This window comes from Trichomycterus rosablanca, chromosome 5 (genome assembly GCF_030014385.1).
Source record: "Trichomycterus rosablanca isolate fTriRos1 chromosome 5, fTriRos1.hap1, whole genome shotgun sequence".
NCBI classification, from domain to species: Eukaryota; Metazoa; Chordata; class Actinopteri; order Siluriformes; family Trichomycteridae; genus Trichomycterus; species Trichomycterus rosablanca.
In genome coordinates this window covers 3,755,574-3,777,295 of record NC_085992.1, presented here as the reverse complement: position 1 = coordinate 3,777,295, position 21,722 = coordinate 3,755,574, and the positions used below count along the sequence as shown (strand labels likewise).

Sequence of the window (21,722 nt, the reverse complement as noted above, 5' to 3'; positions counted from 1 at the left end):
TCAGGGACAGTACACGGAGGGAGACGTTAGCTGGAGTGCTAGCGGGTTGTGCCGCCTCAGCCCATTGGTTTGAATGATCTGAGGCTAACTGTGTTAGCTTAGTAATCTCTGTAATTGTTGTCTAAGTAGAGCATCTAAATAATCTGCCTTTGAGTCGATGTCTTATAAGAATCGTCTCTACTGAGGCAGCTGATCAGGTAGGCAGTAGGCAGCAAGGAAGCTGTGTGATGCCAGACCCAATACTCAATGAAAATAAATGGATGGATGACAACAGCAGGCGCTCAGGTCATGCCACTACTGCGGGGATCCAGGGTACCAGTGCTATCAGCCGGTTGAGCTTCTAAATACAGACATGATCAGCTTTTTTTTTTTTGAGAGAGGGGAGGGGTGTTTGGCTAAGCCCCCATGCTAGATTAGCATTCTGTCTGGACTAGGTTATTAAATTGCGCCCAGTAAATTCGGTATGATCCCTGACCAGGATAAAATGTTGGTCAAAAGGGATGTAACGATGCACCACAAGACTCACATTCACATGTGTAACGATTCAAATCGGTTTACATGTACACCGATCAGCCATAACATTAAAACCACCTCCTTGTTTCTACACTCACTGTCCATTTTATCAGCTCCACTGACCATATAGAAGCACTTTGTAGTTCTACAATTACTGACTGTAGTCCTTCTGTTTCTCTACATACAGAGCAGGTATTATTTAGGTGGTGGATCATTCTCAGCACTGCTGAGCACTCAGTATCGTGAATCGCATCGCATCGTGGGTAGAGTGTATCGTTACATCCCTATTGGTCAAATATAAAAATTAAATGGCATTTGCACAATCAGACCTGAAATCCCAGAGTTAAAAATACATCAGGTTCATTCTGTTTCACTTTTAGTCAGAGATCAATCTGGATGGTGCGTAATCAGGCGTGATTGGCGTCGTTCTCTCTTCCAGGACAGAGTTATTAGCCTAATGGAGGCGGCGAGCTCACAAACGTCAATAGGTCCATCTAACGTTATTTGACGAGGTGGAGAGAAAGTGCTTTTATATTATCTAACACCGCCGCGCGATGCTCGCTCCGTACGAAATGCTTTTTAATCTGGGAGACGGTGTTTGGCATGGCCTAATGATTAGATCAGAGGAATCAGGTTTGAACCGGCGCTCCCCGCGGACGCCTTTCACTTCCACACCTTCAATTTTCAAAGTGGAGGGATTAAGGCTTCGTTCAGATGTTGTCGTGGGTCTGATACACGACACTACCATTGATTACGGCTGGGTAAATTCACGCTACATGGTTTTAGCCCTGATTTGCTGCTTGCCAACAGGTTTTGGAGGTCGGCAAACAAACCAGCCTTCCTACCGAGCTCAAAAATCGGCTCTCGAACGCTGCGTGTTAATTATAAATATCTACCGAGCTAAATATCCGGGCATGTCCCCGACTCCGAATCCTGTCGTGTGAAAAGTGTTGCGATCTGGTTATGATTGGCGGTGAGTGCTGTGTTGAGCTTCAGCCAATGAGAACGCAAGAAACAAAGTGATGAGGAAACCTGGGGAGGAGCTTATAAACGTCAACAAGCATAAAATATAGTTTCTATCAAAAAACACCAGCACATTCACAAGCTTTGCAGCACGTGTCAAACTCAGAGAGCTTAAAAGACGTATGATTGTCTTAAAATAGACATAAACTGCATCTCCCACAATGCATGCCAATGTTGTGACACGTAAAGTCCCGCCACTAGATGGCAGTGTTTCCACATCAGCGTTTAACTGAGGCGGTTTTCCAACAAGTGATGTTGAGAAATATTTACAAATAATCCCAAAATGTACAAGAAGAGAAAATTGAAGCAGAAGAAAGAGAAGTTAATGAAAAATGGGAAAAAAGAGAAACCGGTACGTCTCTTGTGTTATGATGCCGTGTCTGTGGTAAAGGAGAACAATATAAATGCACAGAATTTATCCTCCAAGAAAAACAACAAATTGTCCAGGACTTAAAAGGCAGAGAGCAATCACAGCAGGATACATTACAATCGGCTCTTTGAGGGTCACCATAATGCAAATGTGGCCCTCGGTGAGAATGAGTTTGACACCCCTGCTTTACAGTATCTGTAACCTTATCGTCCACGTCCAACCACAATACTAACGTTTTAATTCTGATAATATTTATTTATGTCCGACTCTGACTGCAGAACAGAACTCATATCAGTGCACAAACTTGGATCATTTCTCAAATGGACAAAAAAAACAAAAAAACTGCCTCTCGTACAGTAGAGATGCACCAATTGCAATCTTCCTAAATTTGTGAACATATAACCAACCGATTCTTGTTTTGTCCGATTCTGATTCTTGTTCTTTCTAAGGATTATAAATGACTGCATACAAAAACATTTTGTTCGACTTCCTTAAATAGAAACTTCTTATATCTTAACATGAAAATGTGTTCGGCTATAGGACAAACCTTTTCTTTTCACACCTCAAACCTCCAAATAAAATAAAGAGCCGTATTTTTACTTTTCCAAATGAAAACAAGTGCACCAGGTAATAGAAAAAAAGCAGTCCTAGCAATCCTACAGCAATTCAGTTAGCAATAGTTAGCAATCGCGTACCAAAAGGTAAGAAACAACCTGGACAGGTCACCAGTCCAACACACACACAAAGAGCAATGTAATATCTCTAATTAACCTGACTGCACGTCTTTGGACTATGGGAGGAAACTGGAGCACCCGGAGGAAAACCCACACAGACACAGGGAGAACCCCTGTCAAAACCCCAACAAGTATTTTTGTCATTGAGACAGAACATGAAGCTTTGCACCGTCGCTGGATGTTCTAAGTTTACATTCAACTATTAGGGCAGCTGTGCTGTGTATTGTAGCTTCTATTTATTCTATTGTTCAGTTTATGAATGTAATTTAATGTCCGCAGTGAAAGCTGTAATTTGAAGCACATTTTCCTGTGAATTTAGTAGGACCCTCATAATAATAAATAACAAAGTGCATTACCTGTTTTAAAAAAGAAACCATTTAATATAAATAACTAAACACTATGTGTGCAGTTTGTCTGGCAGCTCTTAAGCCTGTATTTTATTTATTAATGAATTTATTTATTTTATTTATTTAGTTGTTTTTCCTTTCTGTTCTTTACCCCCTTCTCTTGTACTCCTGTAACAAGTAAATTTTTTTAAGGGGATCAATAAAGTCTCATCTTTTTCTATCGTATCTTATCTATCTTATCAATTTAGAAATTTTGGAATCAAGGCAATAATATTCTATAGAAACCCAACCCACAGTCACTTCTCAGAGAAATGGACCGCCTTGTCAGAGCTGATGAACTCGGACGCGGCAGGACAGAAATAACAAGCGGAGGAAGGTCTCGTTCCTCCAGCAGACGACACACCGGCTATTCAATCGCCGTATCTCTGATTATTGTACAAACCTGAAATGTATCGGCGCGTCAGAGTGAATTGAAGCCGCTGGTGGGAAATAATAAATTCCTCACGACACGAACGACACAAGTAATCACGAGCCAGCTTTATTGCGGGATTCGATGGGCGTTGGGGGTGCGATTCGTATAATCCCTAAATCGCCCCCATTGTCGGTTTGACTCGTGCATCACCGTAACGTCGCTGTGCTGAGACGCCGAGGCGGGAATCACAATTACTCCGTCTCTATTGCTGCTGTCGCCTCGCTGGAGAATAGAGGATCACAATAGCGTTTCTCATTTCTCTGGCAAGATGCAATCATGGCTGGATTTGCATCACGTCTAAAGAGATCCAACTTCTTTATTATTTTTCTACTTTTTTTTTTTACATTTTAATAATGTTATCAGACTATCTGACAGTAAACTGCAGGTCTGTTGACTCCCACAGACTTGATGAAGCCTGATTTATTCAGCCTGTGTGCTGTCTCTAGACTAGTGGTGGGCAAACTGGTGGGCAAACTGGTGGGTTTAGACTGGGCCTAGTATGTAAAAATGACCTACCTATCTATTAATATCTGTGCGTAGAGACAACAGACTCGGGTTTAGCAAGCCTAGGGCTTTAGTAGGGACAGTGGTAGCCTAGTGGGTAGAGCTTTGGACCAGTTTGGAGAGCACCATCTAGTGGAGTCAACTAAAACGCAGGGTATTGCAGAAAAAAGGCAAAACGAATGCGGTCTCAAGGACAATTTTGTAAATACTTGACAGGCCAGACTAAACAGCCTAACTGTCTCACTATGTGTCCCGTGGGCAGTAGTTTGCCTACCACCGCTCTAAACAGCAACCTAACTGGTAAATATAACGGCTCCTGTTAGATCTGTCACTCTCTGTACTCTTACTGGGCCGTCAAACTATTGGATAACAAAACTGTTTGAGAAGCAAAGCATAATTCTCACTCCTGTTCAACTCACACGACCACTGCTTATATTGTAGAACTGGCGCATGGTTGAAAAGGCATAATTCTTTGTTGCTTGGTCAAAATGCCAGGAAAAACACGATACCCTATAAAAGTTACCCTATGCTGAATCTGTACAGGTGAAAAACATGTATAGCATGCCACCAGTAGGAGGTGCAACATGCATTCGCTCTACAGGTCGCACCTTTATAGGTCATTCCAGCTGCAAATGTGGATTTTTGTAAGTTATCCTGGACGAACCCCCACATTGTTAAGCTCAAACCCTGATCATATAGTTCTGAATAATGTCATCCACCCATGATTCCCAACAGGTCTGTCTGAGAACACAAAAGCCGTGAGCCCAAAAACCTCCCGAGAAGAGGGCGTGTCTAAATTCTTAGATTCCTTAAAACGCTCCTACTGAGGGGCCTTAATTCTGAGTGATAATCTGACTGAATGACGAGGGAGCGTCCGATGCTTCCTTAGTGCTGAAGGCAATCCCAGCATTCAGTGCGGCACGACTTGGCAGAGGAATGCAGGGCAACCAGCGGAGTTCTTTTCAAATGTACATACATTCTCATTGATGTTTAATTTGTATAAAGGTTATACAAAGGTTATACGAGTGTCGTTTATTTGTAAATTCAGGCTTGTCAGGGACAGTTTAACCGTTTTCAGTACACGGAGGGAGACGTTAGCTGGCGTGCTAGCGGGTCGTGCCACCTCAGCCCGTCGGTTTGAATAGCCCGAGGCTAAATGTGTTAGCTTAGTAAGCTAAAACTGTGGTGAAGTAATGGGCGTCTAAGTAGTGCATCTAATAATCTGCCTTACAAGTTCTATGTCTAATTAGAATCCTTTCTATTGAGGCAGCTGATCAGGTAGGCACTAGGCAGCAAGGCAGCTCACTAGGTTTTCAGACAGACCCAAACATGTTTGTCCCTTAATAAGGATTGGAACTTAGCATCATTTTTCCTCTCGCTGAACTGAATCCTGGATCCTTGTTAAAAATCAGGAGGTTATCAGCGCTGGCACCTACCAACACGTGTCCGTCTCACAATAGTGCCATTGTGCGAAGCCTCCGCTGAGATACGGACACTCTGTCTACCCAGCGTCCACTAAATCTGCATAATATTCCCAACAGCGATGAACAAAAAGGATACAGAGCGAAAATCAGATAGCACAAAACCCAGAGGGTAGCATTTCCTCCCGGCACTAAAGGTCTGGGTTTGAATTCCTCATCTGGAGGACTTTATCTGGTGCGTTTTTTTCTTCGGGACCGATACGCAGACTGGCGCGGTATCAAAGAAAAAGGATTTCAGGGACCGAAGTCAGATTCAATCAGGAGTAATTGGCACGGGCCAACAAAGGAGGATAAACCAAGGGAGTCACCGGAGCTTATTGGCACAGAGGCAATAGCTAAGCTGTCACTTATCATCTGACAGAAGAACAATAAAAATGCAGGGATTATTTCTCCCGGCTTGTAAATTGCGGCTCTCGTTAAGGCAGGAAACGCGTGACAGCGGAAGGATTGAATCTGATCCCGGGGCTCCTTCCGAGTCTTCCTCGGCACGAAATCCAATCCAGCTAATATTCTTATATTAAATATATGCTGGAGAATCCATGGACTCCTACATCGGTTCGGCACGAGACATTTCACATTCAGTATGATTCATTCATGAAGTAGCTGTGAGCTATGAAGCGCTTTCGAATAAAAGCAGGGTGAAGAGCTAACGGCTGAAAGGCCGACCTGTCATGCCGGCGCTAATTGCGTTAGGTTCTTGCTCGGCCAAGCGTGTCCGATCTGTCTGATACATTCTCAAGAAGGTACAAACGACAAAAAAACCTTCGGAGAAAAAATCCAGCACAGGAATCGCTTTATTACTGAACTTTCAATGTAGATATTCTCTATAAGACCGATCAGTCATAACATTAAAACCACCTCCTTGTTTCTACACTCACTGTCCATTTTATCAGCTCCACTTACCATATACAAGCACCTTGTAGTTCTACAATTACTGACTGTATTCCATCTGTTTCTCTGCATGCTTTGTTAGCATGGTCAGGACTCTCCCATGACCACCACAGAGCAGGTATTATTTGGGTGGTGGATCATTCTCAGCACTGCAGTGACACTGACATGGTGGTGGTGTGTTAGTGTGTGTTGTGCTGGTATGAGTGGATCAGACACAGCAGCGCTGCTGGAGTTTTTAAGCACCTCACTGTCACTGCTGGACTGAGAATAGTCCACCAACCAAAAACATCCAGCCAACAGCGGCCCGTGGGCTGTTCTGTGACCACTGATGAAGGTCTAGAAGATGACCGACTCAAACAGCAGCAATAGATGAGCGATAGTCTCTGACTTTACATCTACAATGTGGACCAACTAGGTAGGAGTGTCTAATAGAGTGGACAGTGAGTGGACACGGTATTTAAAAACTCAACCAGCACAACACACACTAACACACCACCACCATGTCAGTGTCACTGCAGTGCTGAGAATGATCCACCACCTAAATAATACCTGCTCTGTGGGGGTCCTGACCATTGAAGAACAGGGTGAAAGCAGGCTTAAAAGTATGTAGAGAAACAGATGGACTACAGTCAGTAATTGAAGAACTACAAAGTGCTTCTATATGGTAAGTGGAGCTGATAAAATGGACAGTGAGTGTAGAGGTTGTTTTAATGTTATGGCTGATCAGTGTATTTTCACTTATGCTTATTTTATAGAATTAAAATTCACTGCAGCGTCGGAGTGAAATAAAGTTGTGGGGGAATTCAATTGAATTCTTAATGGCAAGAACGACAAAACTGGGTGGCACAGTGGCTCGGTGGGTAGCACTGTCGACTCACAGCAAGAAGGTCCTGGGTTGAACTGATAAATCTTGTGTAATGAGTAACTACCGTTCCTGTCATGATTGTAACCAAAGTGTAAAACATGACGTTAAAATCCTAATAAATAAATAAATAAAACTAATCATGACATGCCTTTTATATGTCATCACGACTGCCGCGTCTCTATTCTTCTCGCCACTCTGCAGGCAAATAGAAGGTGACGATAACGCTCCCGGTTCCTCCGGATTAACCCGGGCCCTGAAGAGTCTGGCTTTCCTTCACTTCCTCTTTCTTTACTCTGCCGTTATCATCACACTATCTGACAGTGAAGCACAGGTCTGAATGTTGACTCGCTCAGATTGGATTGAGTCGAGCGGGCGGTCCGGCGCCGCCACGTTTCCCCCCCGCCGAACTGAATCCTGGGTGCTCATTGAGATTCAGGAGGAGCCCATCGGTGTTGGTCATCTAACAATCCTGACATTGTACGAAACTCCCAGTAAGATACACACTCTGTTTACAAGCGGTGGACGCCGGAGTGAGCCGTCACGCCGAATTCTGCTCCACGGACTTGACAGAGGAGATAATATATATGTATGTATATATATACAGGTCCTTCTCAAAAAATTTGCATATTGTGATAAAGTTCATTATTTTCCATAATGTAATGATAAAAATTTAACTTTCATATATTTTAGATTCATTGCACACCAACTGAAATATTTCAGGTCTTTTATTGTTTTAATACTGATGATTTTGGCATACAGCTCATGAAAACCCAAAATTCCTATCTCAAAAAATTAGCATTTCCATTACATTATGGAAAATAATGAACTTTATCACAATATGCTAATTTTTTTGAGAAGGACCTGTATATATATATATATATATATATATATATACACCGATCAACAATAACATTAAAACCACCTCCTTGTTTCTACACTAACTGTCCATTTTTTCAGCTACAGAGCAGGTATTATTTAGGTGGTGGATCATTCTCAGCTATGCAGTGACACTGACATGGTGGTGGTGTGTTAGTGTGTGTTGTGCTGGTATGAGTGGATCAGACACAGCAGCGCTGCTGGAGTTCTTAAATACAGTGTCCACTCACTGTCCACTTTATTAGACACTCCTACCTAATCGGTCCACCTCGTAGATGTAAAGTCAAAGACGATCATCTTCTAGACCTTCATCAGTGGTCACAGGACGCTGCCCACGGGGCGCTGTTGGCTGGATATTTTTGGTTGGTGGACTATTCTTAGTCCAGCAGTAACAGTGAGGTGTTTAAAAACTCTCGGATCTGATGGTTATTCCACACAAATGCAGATTTGTCTCATATTCACACTTTTGAACAAAGCGGCAGTCGCTCACACCTCAAGTTTAGGGGTACAAATTTCTCCATGAACGGCGTCAAGTTTCAAAGATTTTGAGTTAAGGGACATCAAGTTACAAGGTACCACGGTATTAGTAAGAAATTCGAGAACTGTTTATGTATTATCCTGACTGAGGGTCTTTTATTGTTTCAAGCGTCTGTAATCTTTGTCTTTCTTTGTTATATGTTGGGCATTCAGTTGGGATGTGCTTTATAGTAATGGGTATCACATGGTGTAGGATTTTCTTCCCTTATTAGATGTTGATGCGTCAGGTTGGAACAGTTGATTCTACATCTTGTGTAAACTACTTGGTCTGTACGTATTCTGTGGTGTATAAAGCCATCTAAACCCCATCACATAATCGATAAACCAATATATGTACAAACCAAACTCCAGATTTCATTACTATCACTATTTGGGGCAGATGAAAAGTAAAAATCCTGTTCCTCATTTATTTAGCAGCATGTATTCATGAATGAATAGCTTCCCTCCACTTCTTTGTTCTTGACTTCCTCCTTATCGTAACACCATCTGACAGTGAACTGTGGGTCTGGATGTCGACTCACTCGGGTTAGATTAAGTGAAGTGAGCGGTCCAGCTCTGCCACGTTTCCTCCTGCTGAACCGAATCCTGAACCCTCATTTAAAATCAGAAACAGGTGATCAGCGCTGGCCATCTAACAGAGGTGGCACTGTCCGAAATGACACCTACCGGACACCAAATGGAAACGTATGACACCTCACGGTCGCGGGAGTGAAGTGTCACAGTGAATTCTGCTCAAAATAAGAGAGAGGACAGAAAAAGACAGAGCGTGACATTTTCCACCCACTAGAAGGAGGTCTGGGCTTCAATCATGTCGCAGATTTCATGCATCCTCAGGACTGGCACGCTGCCACAGCCAACATCAGTGTTAAAAGATTTCAGGGACTGAAAGATGATTTATTCAGACGTAATTGGTACTGACCAACAAAGGATGCTAAAAGGAGGGGGACACCGAAGCTCACTGGTGGAGCAGCAGTAGGTAAGCTGGGACCTGTCTTTTAAAAGATGAACAATAAGACAATAAGATGATTTTTCTTCCTTGTTAAAACTAGTTTTTGCCAAAGCAAGAAATGTTCATTTATTTATTTTATATTTTCAATTATTTTTTCATAGTATTACCAAACCTTAAATAAGCACTAACATCTTTAACTCACACACCTACACATTCAACCACTTGCAAACCAAAGCACCTTCAACATCTCATTATTTTATTTATGTATTTTCTCCCTTTTTGTTCCAATTTAAAGTAGCCAATTTGTCTTCCGCTGCTGGGGATTAGGAGGGTATATTTGCCTGATACAAGCCCCCTTTGACGCATGCACAGTCCACCAACACCTCCTTAATTGCACGTACTTCGGTGGACTGGCACTTGAGGCAAGTTGGACTAGATCAGTGCGTGACAGAGAGTCAACTACCAATTGTGCCCACTAGGGAGCACCCAGCCGACCAGTAGTAGGGCTGGGAGTTTAGAATCCCAGCACTGGTGTGCTAGCGGAATATCCTGCGGCTCCACTTGGGCGCCCAAAATCTCACATTTTTAAAGCTATACTACCAGATACTTAAAATTCCACCACCAACATATCAAACCACTTCAATTGCGTCTTCAAATTGCACCACTCCATTCCAAACCCTACCATAAACAAACCTATAAAATGTTTTTGAAATTGCAAATATCTCCAAATAATACAAATAAACTAAATAAATAAATCCTACCTATCCTTTATTGTCATCTCCAACCCACATCATCTTTAAACCACCCCAAACCTAACCAGTTCCATCATACCACATTAGACAGACCACAGCAACTCCAAACCTTACTCTCTCCAAACCACACCAACTTTAAACCACACCACCATTAAATAATGATCATAAACAAACATTAAAACAAATAAGCCGCTCAGGTGGCACAGCGGTAAAAACACACGCTGGAACCAGAGCTGGATCTCGAATACATCGTATCAAATCTCGGCTCTGCCTTGCCGGCTGGGGATGAGCGGCCACATGAACGATGACTGGCCTGTTGTTCATATGGGTGGGACTAAGCCGGATGGGGTCTCTCTCTCATGACTGGTGCAATTACGACCTCTGCTGGCTGATTGATGGCGTCTGCACAGAGATAAGAAAAGAGTGCTGTCAGGGTGTGTCCCTCCGTACACGCAGCTAGGCTGCACTGCACTCGTCAAAGTGTAGGTGATAAAATGCATACGGCTGCTGCCCACGTGTCGGAGGGGGCGTGGGTTAGCTCGTTCTCCACAATCAGAGCAGGGATCGGCATTGGTGGAGAGGAAGCATGAAGCAATCGGGCAATTGGACGCACTAAAAAGGGGAGAAAATGAATAAAGAAAATATTAAAAATAAATAAATAAATAAATAAAGCCATCTCCAAATTACTCTCTCTAAAACCAAAGCGTATACAAACCACATCATTTATAAATCCTACCATTAGCAGCCTATAAAATAGCCCAATCACACCATTTCCAAATCTTCATTTAACACTACAATCCATTTCAAACACTACAATCATTCCCAGGCTGATGTGGGAGTGATCTAAAGCCATAGATTGTAGAGAATGACGATGTGACGACTGCCTATTCTGGACGTATACCAGAAAAACAATAATTAAGTGTTACATACACTTAATCATCATGCCCTATGATCACAGTTTACCAGCATAACCAGTATGATACTGGTCTGGCCGAGAAGCCGACATGAGTGGTGGAGAAACACTTTAATGTGTTTTTCTTTGTGTTTTATTTGTAAGAATCTGCTGCTGGTGGCTTCAAACAAGTCTTCTGTCTTAATAAGCCAGCATGGGACATGGGCCAGAGGTTGCCGGTTTTAATAAATAAACACTACATATGTTGTATAGAAAAACCTCTTTGCAGGATTTCAGTTTGCTTGAAGACATATCTGCTGCTGATCCTGATGCACAGCAGTGTGGGAGGTCCTGACAGCATGTAAATTTTACACAGATCAACAAAGCTTAGCCTTCAGGCACTCGGCTGGCGCATCGCTAACATACGCTAACACACCAGTGCTGAGATCTCGAGGTTTCTAATCCGAATCTCAGCTCTGCTATCAGCCGGCCGAGCGCCTACACAGGCACATGATCAGCTGTGCTGAGGATTGGCCTCCGCTGGCTGATTGATGAGTCCAGCTCAGAGACCAGTGGTAATAGGGATCAGTGCGTGTCTCTCAGTGTGCGATACTGATCTCTAATATGATGGGAGGAAAATTGGGGAAAAATACATAAACAGAAAAGATAAAAAAGCTTCAGAAAAAGATTTAATCTGACACAAGGTGTAAAACAAAGGTACAATTTTAGGTAAGAGAGATCCGTTTGGCACAGTGGGGGGTTGTTGACAAATTTTATTAAGACTAGTTTTATTTTATTAAAAAGGAAACAATTATTATTATTATTATTATTATTGCTGTTATTATTATTTTATTATTATTATTATTGCTTACTATTATTATTTTATTATTATTATTGCTGTTATTATTATTATTTTATTATTATTATTATTATTATTATTATTATTATTATTATTACTATTGTTGTCATTATTGTTATTATTATTACTATTATTATTAATATTGTTATTATTTTCTTTATTATTATTATTATTACTATTGTTATTGTTATTATTATTGTTATTATTATTATTAATATTGTTATTATTATTTTCTTTATTATTATTATTATTATTCATTGATTCATTCATTCATTCATTCATTGTCCACCATTTAATCCTGGTCAGGGTTGTAGTGGGTGCAAGTCACTGGGCAAAAGGTAGGAAACACTCTGCACATGTCACCACCCATTACAGGGCAAACATTTACGGCATTTAGCAGACGCTTTTATCCAAAGCAACTTACATTACAGTGACAGTACACTGTCTAAGTAATTAAGGGTTAAGGACCGTGCTCAAGGGCCAACAGTGGCAACCTGGCAGTGTTGGGGCTTGAACCAGCGACCTTCTGATTACTAGCCTACGGCTTGACCAACAACATTTAACTCTACACCTTCGACATTCGAACCAGCAACCTAAGGATGTCAGAACTATCCACTACAGTCCACACACACACACACACACACACACACACACACACACACACACACACACACACACACAGCTAGGGCAATTTCTAACCTGACTGCATGTCTTTAAAATATGGGAAGAAAACTGGCACAGACACGGAGAGAACATGCAAACTCCACACAGAAAGGACTCGGATCACTTTACATGAGACTCGAACCCAGGACCTTCTTGTTGTGAGACGCCCAATTGTTTATTGTTTTATTTATTTAGTTAGTTGGTTTTATGGCGACTAAATTTCAGCAAACTGGTTGTGATTTTTGCCTTTATTAACTATCAGGCTATTAAATTAAATCTGCTCCTGAAAGACGCTGTGATTAATGGCACATTTAATAAACCAGGAACAGGTTCTTAGTTAAACTGTGAGAATTGGTCCCTCCTTTGGGTCCCTTTCTTTATTTTCATGAGAGAGGGTAATTTATTCCTAATTGAAACTTTTCTCGTCTCAGGAGCGCGTTTCCTGTTTATCGACTTGTGAGGCGGTTCCTGGAAAAACACTAATTAGACCTATCGGCGGGGTAAAACCAGTAATCAGCCGGGTCGAAGACGTTAAACCGCATCTGAAACCTTTTCTGAATGAGCGCAGGGTAACGTGAGGTCAGTTTAAACCCACGTCTGACCTTAAACCCTGCGCCTATTAAAAATAAATGATAATAAACAGAAAAACAACTCGCGTTAGGTGCTCCTACGTAAATAACCTCGCGGGATGAGAGTTCGAGCTCGTGTGGGAGTCGGTGAGAGTATAAAAAGTGCAGAAAGTCACAATGCTCGTATTTTGGAAAATCTTATCTGAAATTCGTTAAACAGCTCAAGATCTTTCCAATGCTTGTTTCCTCTTCATTAAACAGTAAATGGTTTTTAGAACAAGAAAAACACCAATTACACATAATAAAGTAGAGCTGATAAACACTGCAGCTTCTGAGCTGTTAACAGAGACACTGGTGCATCTGTAATATTTCCTGTATTGAATTCGGGCTCGTGGTGGGTCCGATTCACTGGGCGAAAGACTGGAAACACCGCGGACAGGTCACCAGTCTATCACAAAACAAACACACACACCGACCAGGCATAACTTTAAGTGAATAACACTGAATAACACTCTTCATCACGGCACCTGTTAGTGGGGGGGATAACATTTTATCCTCAAAGTTGATGTTAGAAGCAGGAAAAATGGGCGAGCGTGAGGATCTGAGTGAGTTGGACGAGGGCCATATTGTGATGGTTAGACGACTGGGTCAGAGTATCTCCAAAACTGCAGCTCTTGTGGGGTGTTCCCGGTCTGCAGTGGTCAGTATCTATCAAAAGTGCTCCAAGGAAGGAACAGTGGTAAACCAGTGACAGGGTCACGGGCGGCCAAGGCTCATTGATGCACGTGGGGAGCGAAGGCTGGCCCGTGTGGTCCGATCCAACAGACGAGCTACTATAGCTCAAACTGCTGAAGAACTTAATGCTGGTTCTGATAGAAAGGTGTCAGAATACACAGAGCATCACAGTTGCAGGTCTGTTTTGGCAGCAAAATGGGGACCAACACAACATTAGGAAGGTGGTCATAATGTTATGCCTCATCGGAGTATACATGCTTACACTCTTACCCAAGGAGACTTTAGTATTTCCAGTTAACCTGACTGCACGTCTTTGGACTGTAGGAGGAAACCGGAGCACCCGTAGAAAACCCACACAGACACGAGGAGAACATGCAAACTCCACACAGAAAGGACCCGAACCGCCCCACCTGTAAATTAAACCTGGGACTTTTTTGATGTGAGGCGACAGTGCTACCCACCAAGCCACCATACTGCACAAAAGGTACTTCCAACCATGCAATCCCATTAGCTGAAAAATGTCCCAAAGCTTCTTAATCACATCCTACAGTACTGTACACCGCTCAGGCATAACATTATGACTACCTTCGTAATATTGTGTTGGTCCCCCTTTTGCTGCCCCATACGCAACAAACTGCGCTGCTCTGTGTATTCTGACACCTTTCTATCAGAACCAGCATGAACTTCTTCAGTAATTTGAGCTACAGGAGCTGCTGGAGCTGCAGGACCACTGCAGACTGGGAACACCCCACAAGAGCTGCAGTTTTGGAGATGCTCTGACCCAGTCGTCTAGCCATCACAATTTGACCCTCGTCAAACTCGCTCAGATCCTCACGCTTGATCATTTTCAACTCTGAGGATAAAATGTTCACTTGCTGTCTAATATATCCCACCCACTAACAGGTGCCGTGATGGAGAGATGATCAGCGTTATTCACTTCACCGGTCAGTGCTCATAATGTTATGCCTGGTCGGTGTATTTTCATGACGTGACTGCTAATTAATGATAATTGATTATGATTAATAAATAAATTTGACAGCATAACTGGTTTGATGTTCTGTGTGTACGTTTATAGGGCCGGGAAGAAGACTTCACCATTGGTACGGTTTGTTTAGGACCTGACATTGCTCTTCACCCAACATTTAAATGTCCTGATGTGGACAGTGCAGCAGAAGAAGTAACTTTATCATCTTTAACTGTGCAAAAGTAGCTTGTATTACTTTGCAGTCCAGACACTTTAGGTGAAAACAATAATACATGTTCTATTCTCAGGAGAATAATAACTATTAACACTATTTAGGGGTAACACATCATCCCTGAAGCACCAAGTGCAGCCCCATTTCTGAAAGAATTAAAAATAAACCCAACGTGCAAGATGCTTAACCATGGGAAAACAAACTGCGGCTAAGAAGGAACCCCATCAACAAAAAGAGGCGATGGGAAGATAAAGAAGGTGGCCAAAATAAGAGAAACTAAGAGCAAGCGAATGAAAGGAACAAAATAACAGTCTGCCGTGGAAAGAAAAGGAAAAAAAAAGAATAAAAAGCCTGGTGTCACGTTAAGGCTCAACCCACAAGGTCTTGGAAGTAGAGTAAAGAAAGAAAATCCAGAACAAGCCAAGGGCGGCAATAAACAGCCTGCATCCCACTCCAAAAAGTGCTGTCACACCACCTCTGGAGGCTTCTTACTTATCCAGGGTGGTTCTGCCGCGATGCAGGCCAGGTTCCCAGGAAAATATGAAGTGCCAACATCTGTGCCAGCGCAAAACTGAAACAGATCAAGCCTGGCATCATGGTTTTAAAAAATAAAGATGCAATGCTGCACCTAATACACCAGAACAACACACACAGAGAATGGTCCACCAACCAAATAATGTCTGTGCAGTGTGTGTGTGTGGGGGGGGAACGGGGGGGGGGGGGGGGGGGGGGGTCATGACAACGAAGCAACTGCTACGTCCATTATGGCGCATTCAGATGAGAAGCGTTTAGCGCTTTGCCCACTGCGAGCCTGGGCGAAAATACACGATTCACGTGTATCTAAATTTGGCCGTATTTGGTTTCACTTTTAAACTTGTGTTACAGCTCGGGGTTCTGAGCAATGCGGAGAATCAGCTTCTCCTGGAGAGACGAAAGTGCTTAACGTGGTTTATTGTACTAAAAGAACGACCCAGGAACACCAAACTGCTCTTAATTATTACTGCTCATGAGTGCTCTCTACTGCTGAAATGACCAACCTGTGGTGCAAAAGGAAAGCACTCACTCACTCAACCGCTTATCCAATCAGGGTCGCGGGGGGTGCTGGAGCCTATCCCAGCTTTTCAATGGGCGCAAGGCACACAGTAACACCCTGGACCGGGCACCAGTCCATCGCAGAGCAGACACACATACACACACACACACATTCACCTATAGGCAATTCAGTGTCTCCACTTAACCTGACTGCATGTTTTCGGACTGTGGGAGGAAACCGGAGCACCCGGAGGAAACCGCAGACACGGGGAGAACAGGCAAACTCCACACAGAAAGGACCCGGACCACCCCGCCTGGGGATCGAACCCAGGACCTTCTTGCTGTGAGGCGACAGTGCTACCCACCGAGCCACCGTGGTGATGAAAGTGATGATTACTTTTTATAATAATCTGATTTTTCTTTATAATAATCGAAGTAAAATCTTAGTAGAAATTATAATTTCAGTTTTGCACCACAGGTTGGTCATTTCAGCAGTAGAGAGAACTTATGAGCAGTAATAATGAAGACAAGCTTGGCGTTCCTAAGTCGTTCTTTTACTACAATAACCCACATTAAGCTTTTATCTTTTCACATTGAGCGTTTTAGACTCTCTCACTTCTCCTCCATGATTGTACTTGAGTCACTTCTGTCACGTCATATCAAACAGTTCGTTTGATTGGGGAGCTTCGAAAAGGTCAGTGGCACACCGGGTCAAAGTTCAATCAGGTCAATGCTCAGGGAAGCGCAGCAGCAAGCTAAGCGGCACCGCCACACGTCATGGGAAACAACGGCACAGCCAACGCAAAAGCCATCTGTTACTTGTTTGTTTGTTTATTAGGATTTTAATGTCATGTTTTACACTTTGGTTACATTCATGACAGGAGCGGTAGTTACTCATTACACAAGATTCATCAGTTCCCACAAGATTATATCAAACACAGTCATGGACAAATTAGATTTTGCACGTCTTTGGACTGTGGGAGGAAACCGGAGCTCCCGGAGGAAACCCACGCGGACACGGGGGGGGACCTGCAAACTCCGCACAGAAAGGACCCGGACCGCCCCACCTGGGGATTGAACCCAGGACCTTCTCGCTGTGAGGCGACAGTGCTACCCACTTAGCCACCGTGCCACCCCCCATTTGTTACTTCTTATCTGAATGCGCCCTTACTTTTAACGACACCAGGTAACGTTAAATCAGCAGCATGACACCTGAGGTAAAGGTCATTAAACAAGAGAACTCATCTGGAGAACCTGTACAAGATCTGGAGAATCCGTCATGGGTGTGTGGGAACGAAGACTCGTTAGGTAGGAACAAACATAGCTCAAATTGTGTAAGTCAATCTATTCTACTTAAAGTTGGAGCTCAAAGCTACCACAACATTCAAAGCGGCAGTGTCCCAAATCGCACACTAAAACTTAGTGTGCATTCACATGAGAAGCAGCCAAACCACCATCAGATCCGGTCTGAAAGCTTCACGTGTATCTGTGTTTATCTGGATTCTCCTCACTGTTTCACTTTTAAACTTGTGTTACAGCTCGAGGTTCTGAGAGATTGTGAGAATCAGAATCAGCTTCTCCCAAAGTCTAAAATGGTTCTGGTTAAAAATAAAGCTTAACGTGGTTTAATGTACTAAAAGAAGGAGACAGGACAACTAAGTCACGTTAAGTTTTGTTCGCGTTAAGCGTTTTGCTGCTTCTCATGTGAATGCACCTTTAGTGCAATTTTAATGGTTTTGTTAGACACTATGTTGGACATACAGTATGATGGGTTTTAAGGGGAAAAACTGTGGGCGTGGCTGCACTTTAAATTCAAACCCAAAATATTTCATGACGTTCCCTAGATCAAGGCTCCCCAACCTTTTTTGTACCGTGGACCGCTTTCATACAAGATATGATTTCACTTTTTTCGCTGCAACGAGACGCTGCTCCCACCTAGTGGTGATTGGGGACAATAACACCCGAAGTGTGTTGGAAATTTAATCGCTCTTGTACCAATCTCTAATTATTTATGCTTTTTAAACTTGTGGTGGTTGGGGACCACTGCCCTCTTGAGACCACTTCACACATAGAAACCAGAAGCGCCCGCTTACCTGCTCGTCAGCTTCGTGAGCCTTAATCAGGTGTTTCTCCCGGTACAGAGACCACAGCCCCACGTTCGGTAAAAAAATCAGAGCCAACGTGAACAAAAACGCCATCTGCAGGACGCGCTTCTGCCTCCTCTTCATGGTGAAGCTCTTCATTCGGTTCTAAATACAGACAAACGTTTTCGGAAGGAACATTTTAGGATCCATGACGTCTGGTACAAAGAGAAGCTTCTGTCCCGAGTGGCCTTTACCTGAAACACACAGAGGAAGGATTAGACATGAACAACGTTTAAATAGTAATAAGTGGTTTAAAATGACACACAGTGTAAGAATCAAGAGTGTCCAAACTTTTCTTGACTCAGACTCTTTAGTAATAAAACAAATAACAATATAACAGAGTTACATGATTACTAACAATTCCACTTCCTTTCTATTTGAGTGATTAATGATCTATCGTCCACAGTATCGTGTAAACTCCAGATTTCACTCACCAGCTTATAATCCTAATATGAAGATTATTATACTTTAAATTAAACATACCCACTTCCCTCTGAACCCTCTGAAGAAATATTCATTTTCCCAGCGTGCCTAAAATCCTCCACATTCGGCGTCTAGTTTATCCAAAAACTGGGGAACGTTAATGTAGGTGTAACGTAGGGCTGGGCGGTATGACGGTACACTCGGTATACCTTATTTGATTCCTCATACAGTATGAATTTTTCATATACCGCCATACCATAGCACAGTTAATACAACAGCTGTAGACTTTAGTAGGCAGCAGATCATATAATATTGATCGCCGCTACAAGCGCTATGGAGCCAGTTAGTGTTAGCATGACAGTGTTAACAGATGAGAGAAGCTTCCTCAATACGGTGAAAAAAATAAACAAAAACAGATGGAGGATGAAGAGAGGAAGACCACATATGCCTAGTTCACACTACATGATTTTTGCCCTGATTTTTGCTTGCCGACTGGTCGCCGCTAGATGTGGCAGTTCGGGAGCAACTCGGCGTTCACTCGGGGATTGAAACTCGGCTCTCGATCACCATGTGTGACCTGTTCAACAACCTGTTCAACAACTATTTCTAAAATACCTCACGAGCCGTAACGAGTAACGGGACACAAATGGCTCGCAGGTTGTAGTTTGGACTACTGATTTATACAGACCCTATTTAAAAAAAACTAAATTGGGACATTTTGTAAAACGCAATTAAAACAAGAATCTGTAATTTGTTTGAATACTGTTTTCACTGACGACCAACTTCTTTGTATTTTGTATTTGAGTTTGACTCCTGCAACACACTTGAGATTTTTTAAAGGTTTGGGAACTGAGGAGACTCATCGTTGCACTTCTCATCGTTTCCAGTCTTACTTGATACGAGACTTCAACATGCTTACTCGATTCTCAGCAGCGCCGAATACTAAGAAATTTGGAAAGGTTTGTATTTGTTTTTAAAGATTTAACATTTTTACTCAAATTGTTCTGCTGGTTCAATCATGAAGAAAACGTGTTAACATTAGAATCAGAAAATTAGGAAAAATACAAATATGAAGCATTTTTACTACATTTTGGCCCCCAGTGTGTGTTCACATGGTCACTTTAACACACACACATGTGCAGCTTCTGTATTATTTTATTTTATTTTAATTTATAAATGATTATTTAAAGATTCATTTTAAAGAACACAGTACTAGTAGTTCAGCCCTCATGTACTTTGGTATGTTCCTTTCTAGTCTGTCTTTCACTTTGCTTTGGGGCAACTATTTAAACAACAAACTAAAAGTCCAAATAATGTATTTATTTATTAGGATTTTAACCGGAGCTCCCGCAGGAAACCAACACAGACATGGGGAGAACATGCAAACTACACAGAAAGGACCCGAACTCAGAACCAGGGGCAAAACTATTCATACAGTCACTTGGATCAGGAATTTTAGGGTGTACAAAGTTTTGTACTGTCATGTAAACTGTACCTGCCCTTAAATACCTTATTACTGGTAATAAATCACTTTAAATCACTATAAATAAGGTGAGGTTGATTGCCACTGCTGGACTGAGTCACTTGAAACTGAATCGCTTGCATTACGATGGACAATCTCAGAAAGTGGCAGCAGTGCCAGTGTGAACGTACATACAGATATAACTTCAGATCCACAAAAGGTTGAACATTGTGCCAACCTGGCAACGCTGTTTTCCACATGATGTATACCAGTATGCCAACCTAAAATACTACCATACTAAGTGGTATGGCAAATTAGTACCAGTACTTAAGCACATCATGCGTTTTGACGCGCGTACTAGATTCGGTATGTATACAAACGAGCCTCTGCCAGCGTGATGCCAGCGTGATGCCCACGTTATTCACGTTATATCGAAATCATAGATGGCAAATCTGGGAATCCAATGCCATTCCTAACAGTGTGGGTACTGTCGGCAAAATGTGCCACGGTAAAACAGATTGAAATAAAGAGGGACTCACGGTGCAGGCGGGTTTTCATGATGGAACGCACAAAGACGGCGTTCCTCAATAATCCTTCAGGGTTTTGTAGCCGAAATGCTGGGTAATTTCCCCAAACCAGGCGAAAATCTGTCTCTGCGTACAGTGCCAGCTGCTAACTGGCATCTGCTGACCGATTTTACCGGCAAATCCCCGTGAAAACGCGCCTCATTTCTCCGGATCTCCGGCGTCCGTCTCTCCCCCGGTACCGTTTCAACCGCCTCCGTTCGACAGATCGTCGTTATTCACCACGTGTACGGCGGTATGAAAACATTCCCACGCGGGTGATGCCCCTCTGACCGGTGTGCAGGTGTGGGAGGTACAACAGCACCCACCGACGCTCACCAGGCGCCGATTAAATCCTGAAGAGACGCGCTGGTGACGGAGCGCGCAGTCGGTGTGCCGATACTCCCGCATCACATGTTGATTGGATCACGGCTGGGAGGCTGAGATCCCATAAATCACTGCAGCCTGGCAGAGAGTCACAAGTTCCTCCATCAACACTCGGTTCAGGTCTGGTGAAACGCGTCTGTATCAAGGCAGTGTGTTGCTATGTAGTGCCAAACCCACGACTGGCAGCCTGAGCATCGTGGTACCAGTGTTTGATTGAGGGGGCGCAGGTTCACAATTTCATGTCTTTAAACTAGGGGCTCCTAAAGTGTGTGTGTGTGTGTGTTCGTATGTGTGTGTGTGTGTGTGTTCGTGTGGGGAAGAAGGGGGGGTTGCAAGCCAAATCTTTTAAAAATGACTATAATGATGATCATTATTATTATTAGGGCAGTTGTAGCCTAGTGCTTAAGGTACTGGTCCAGTAATCAGAAGGTTGCCAGTTCAAGCCTCACCACTGCCAGGTTGTCACTGTTGGGCCCTTGAGCA

The 21,722-nt window shown here is 42.9% G+C and overlaps 1 protein-coding gene across 1 annotated transcript in view; it reads right to left on the bottom strand.

Moving 5' to 3' along the window:
- galntl6 (polypeptide N-acetylgalactosaminyltransferase like 6) overlaps positions 1-21,011 on the bottom strand; it is a 180,321-nt gene extending 159,310 nt beyond the window's left edge. Inside the window, exons 1-2 of the mRNA XM_062994766.1 lie at positions 20,829-21,011; positions 18,354-18,598 (exon numbers count right to left, since the gene is read on the bottom strand). Coding sequence (XP_062850836.1) covers positions 18,354-18,503 — 150 coding nt within the window. The 5' untranslated portion in view covers positions 18,504-18,598; positions 20,829-21,011. The remainder of the gene's footprint in view (positions 1-18,353; positions 18,599-20,828) is intronic.
- Between the last annotated feature and the right edge of the window lie 711 nt (positions 21,012-21,722).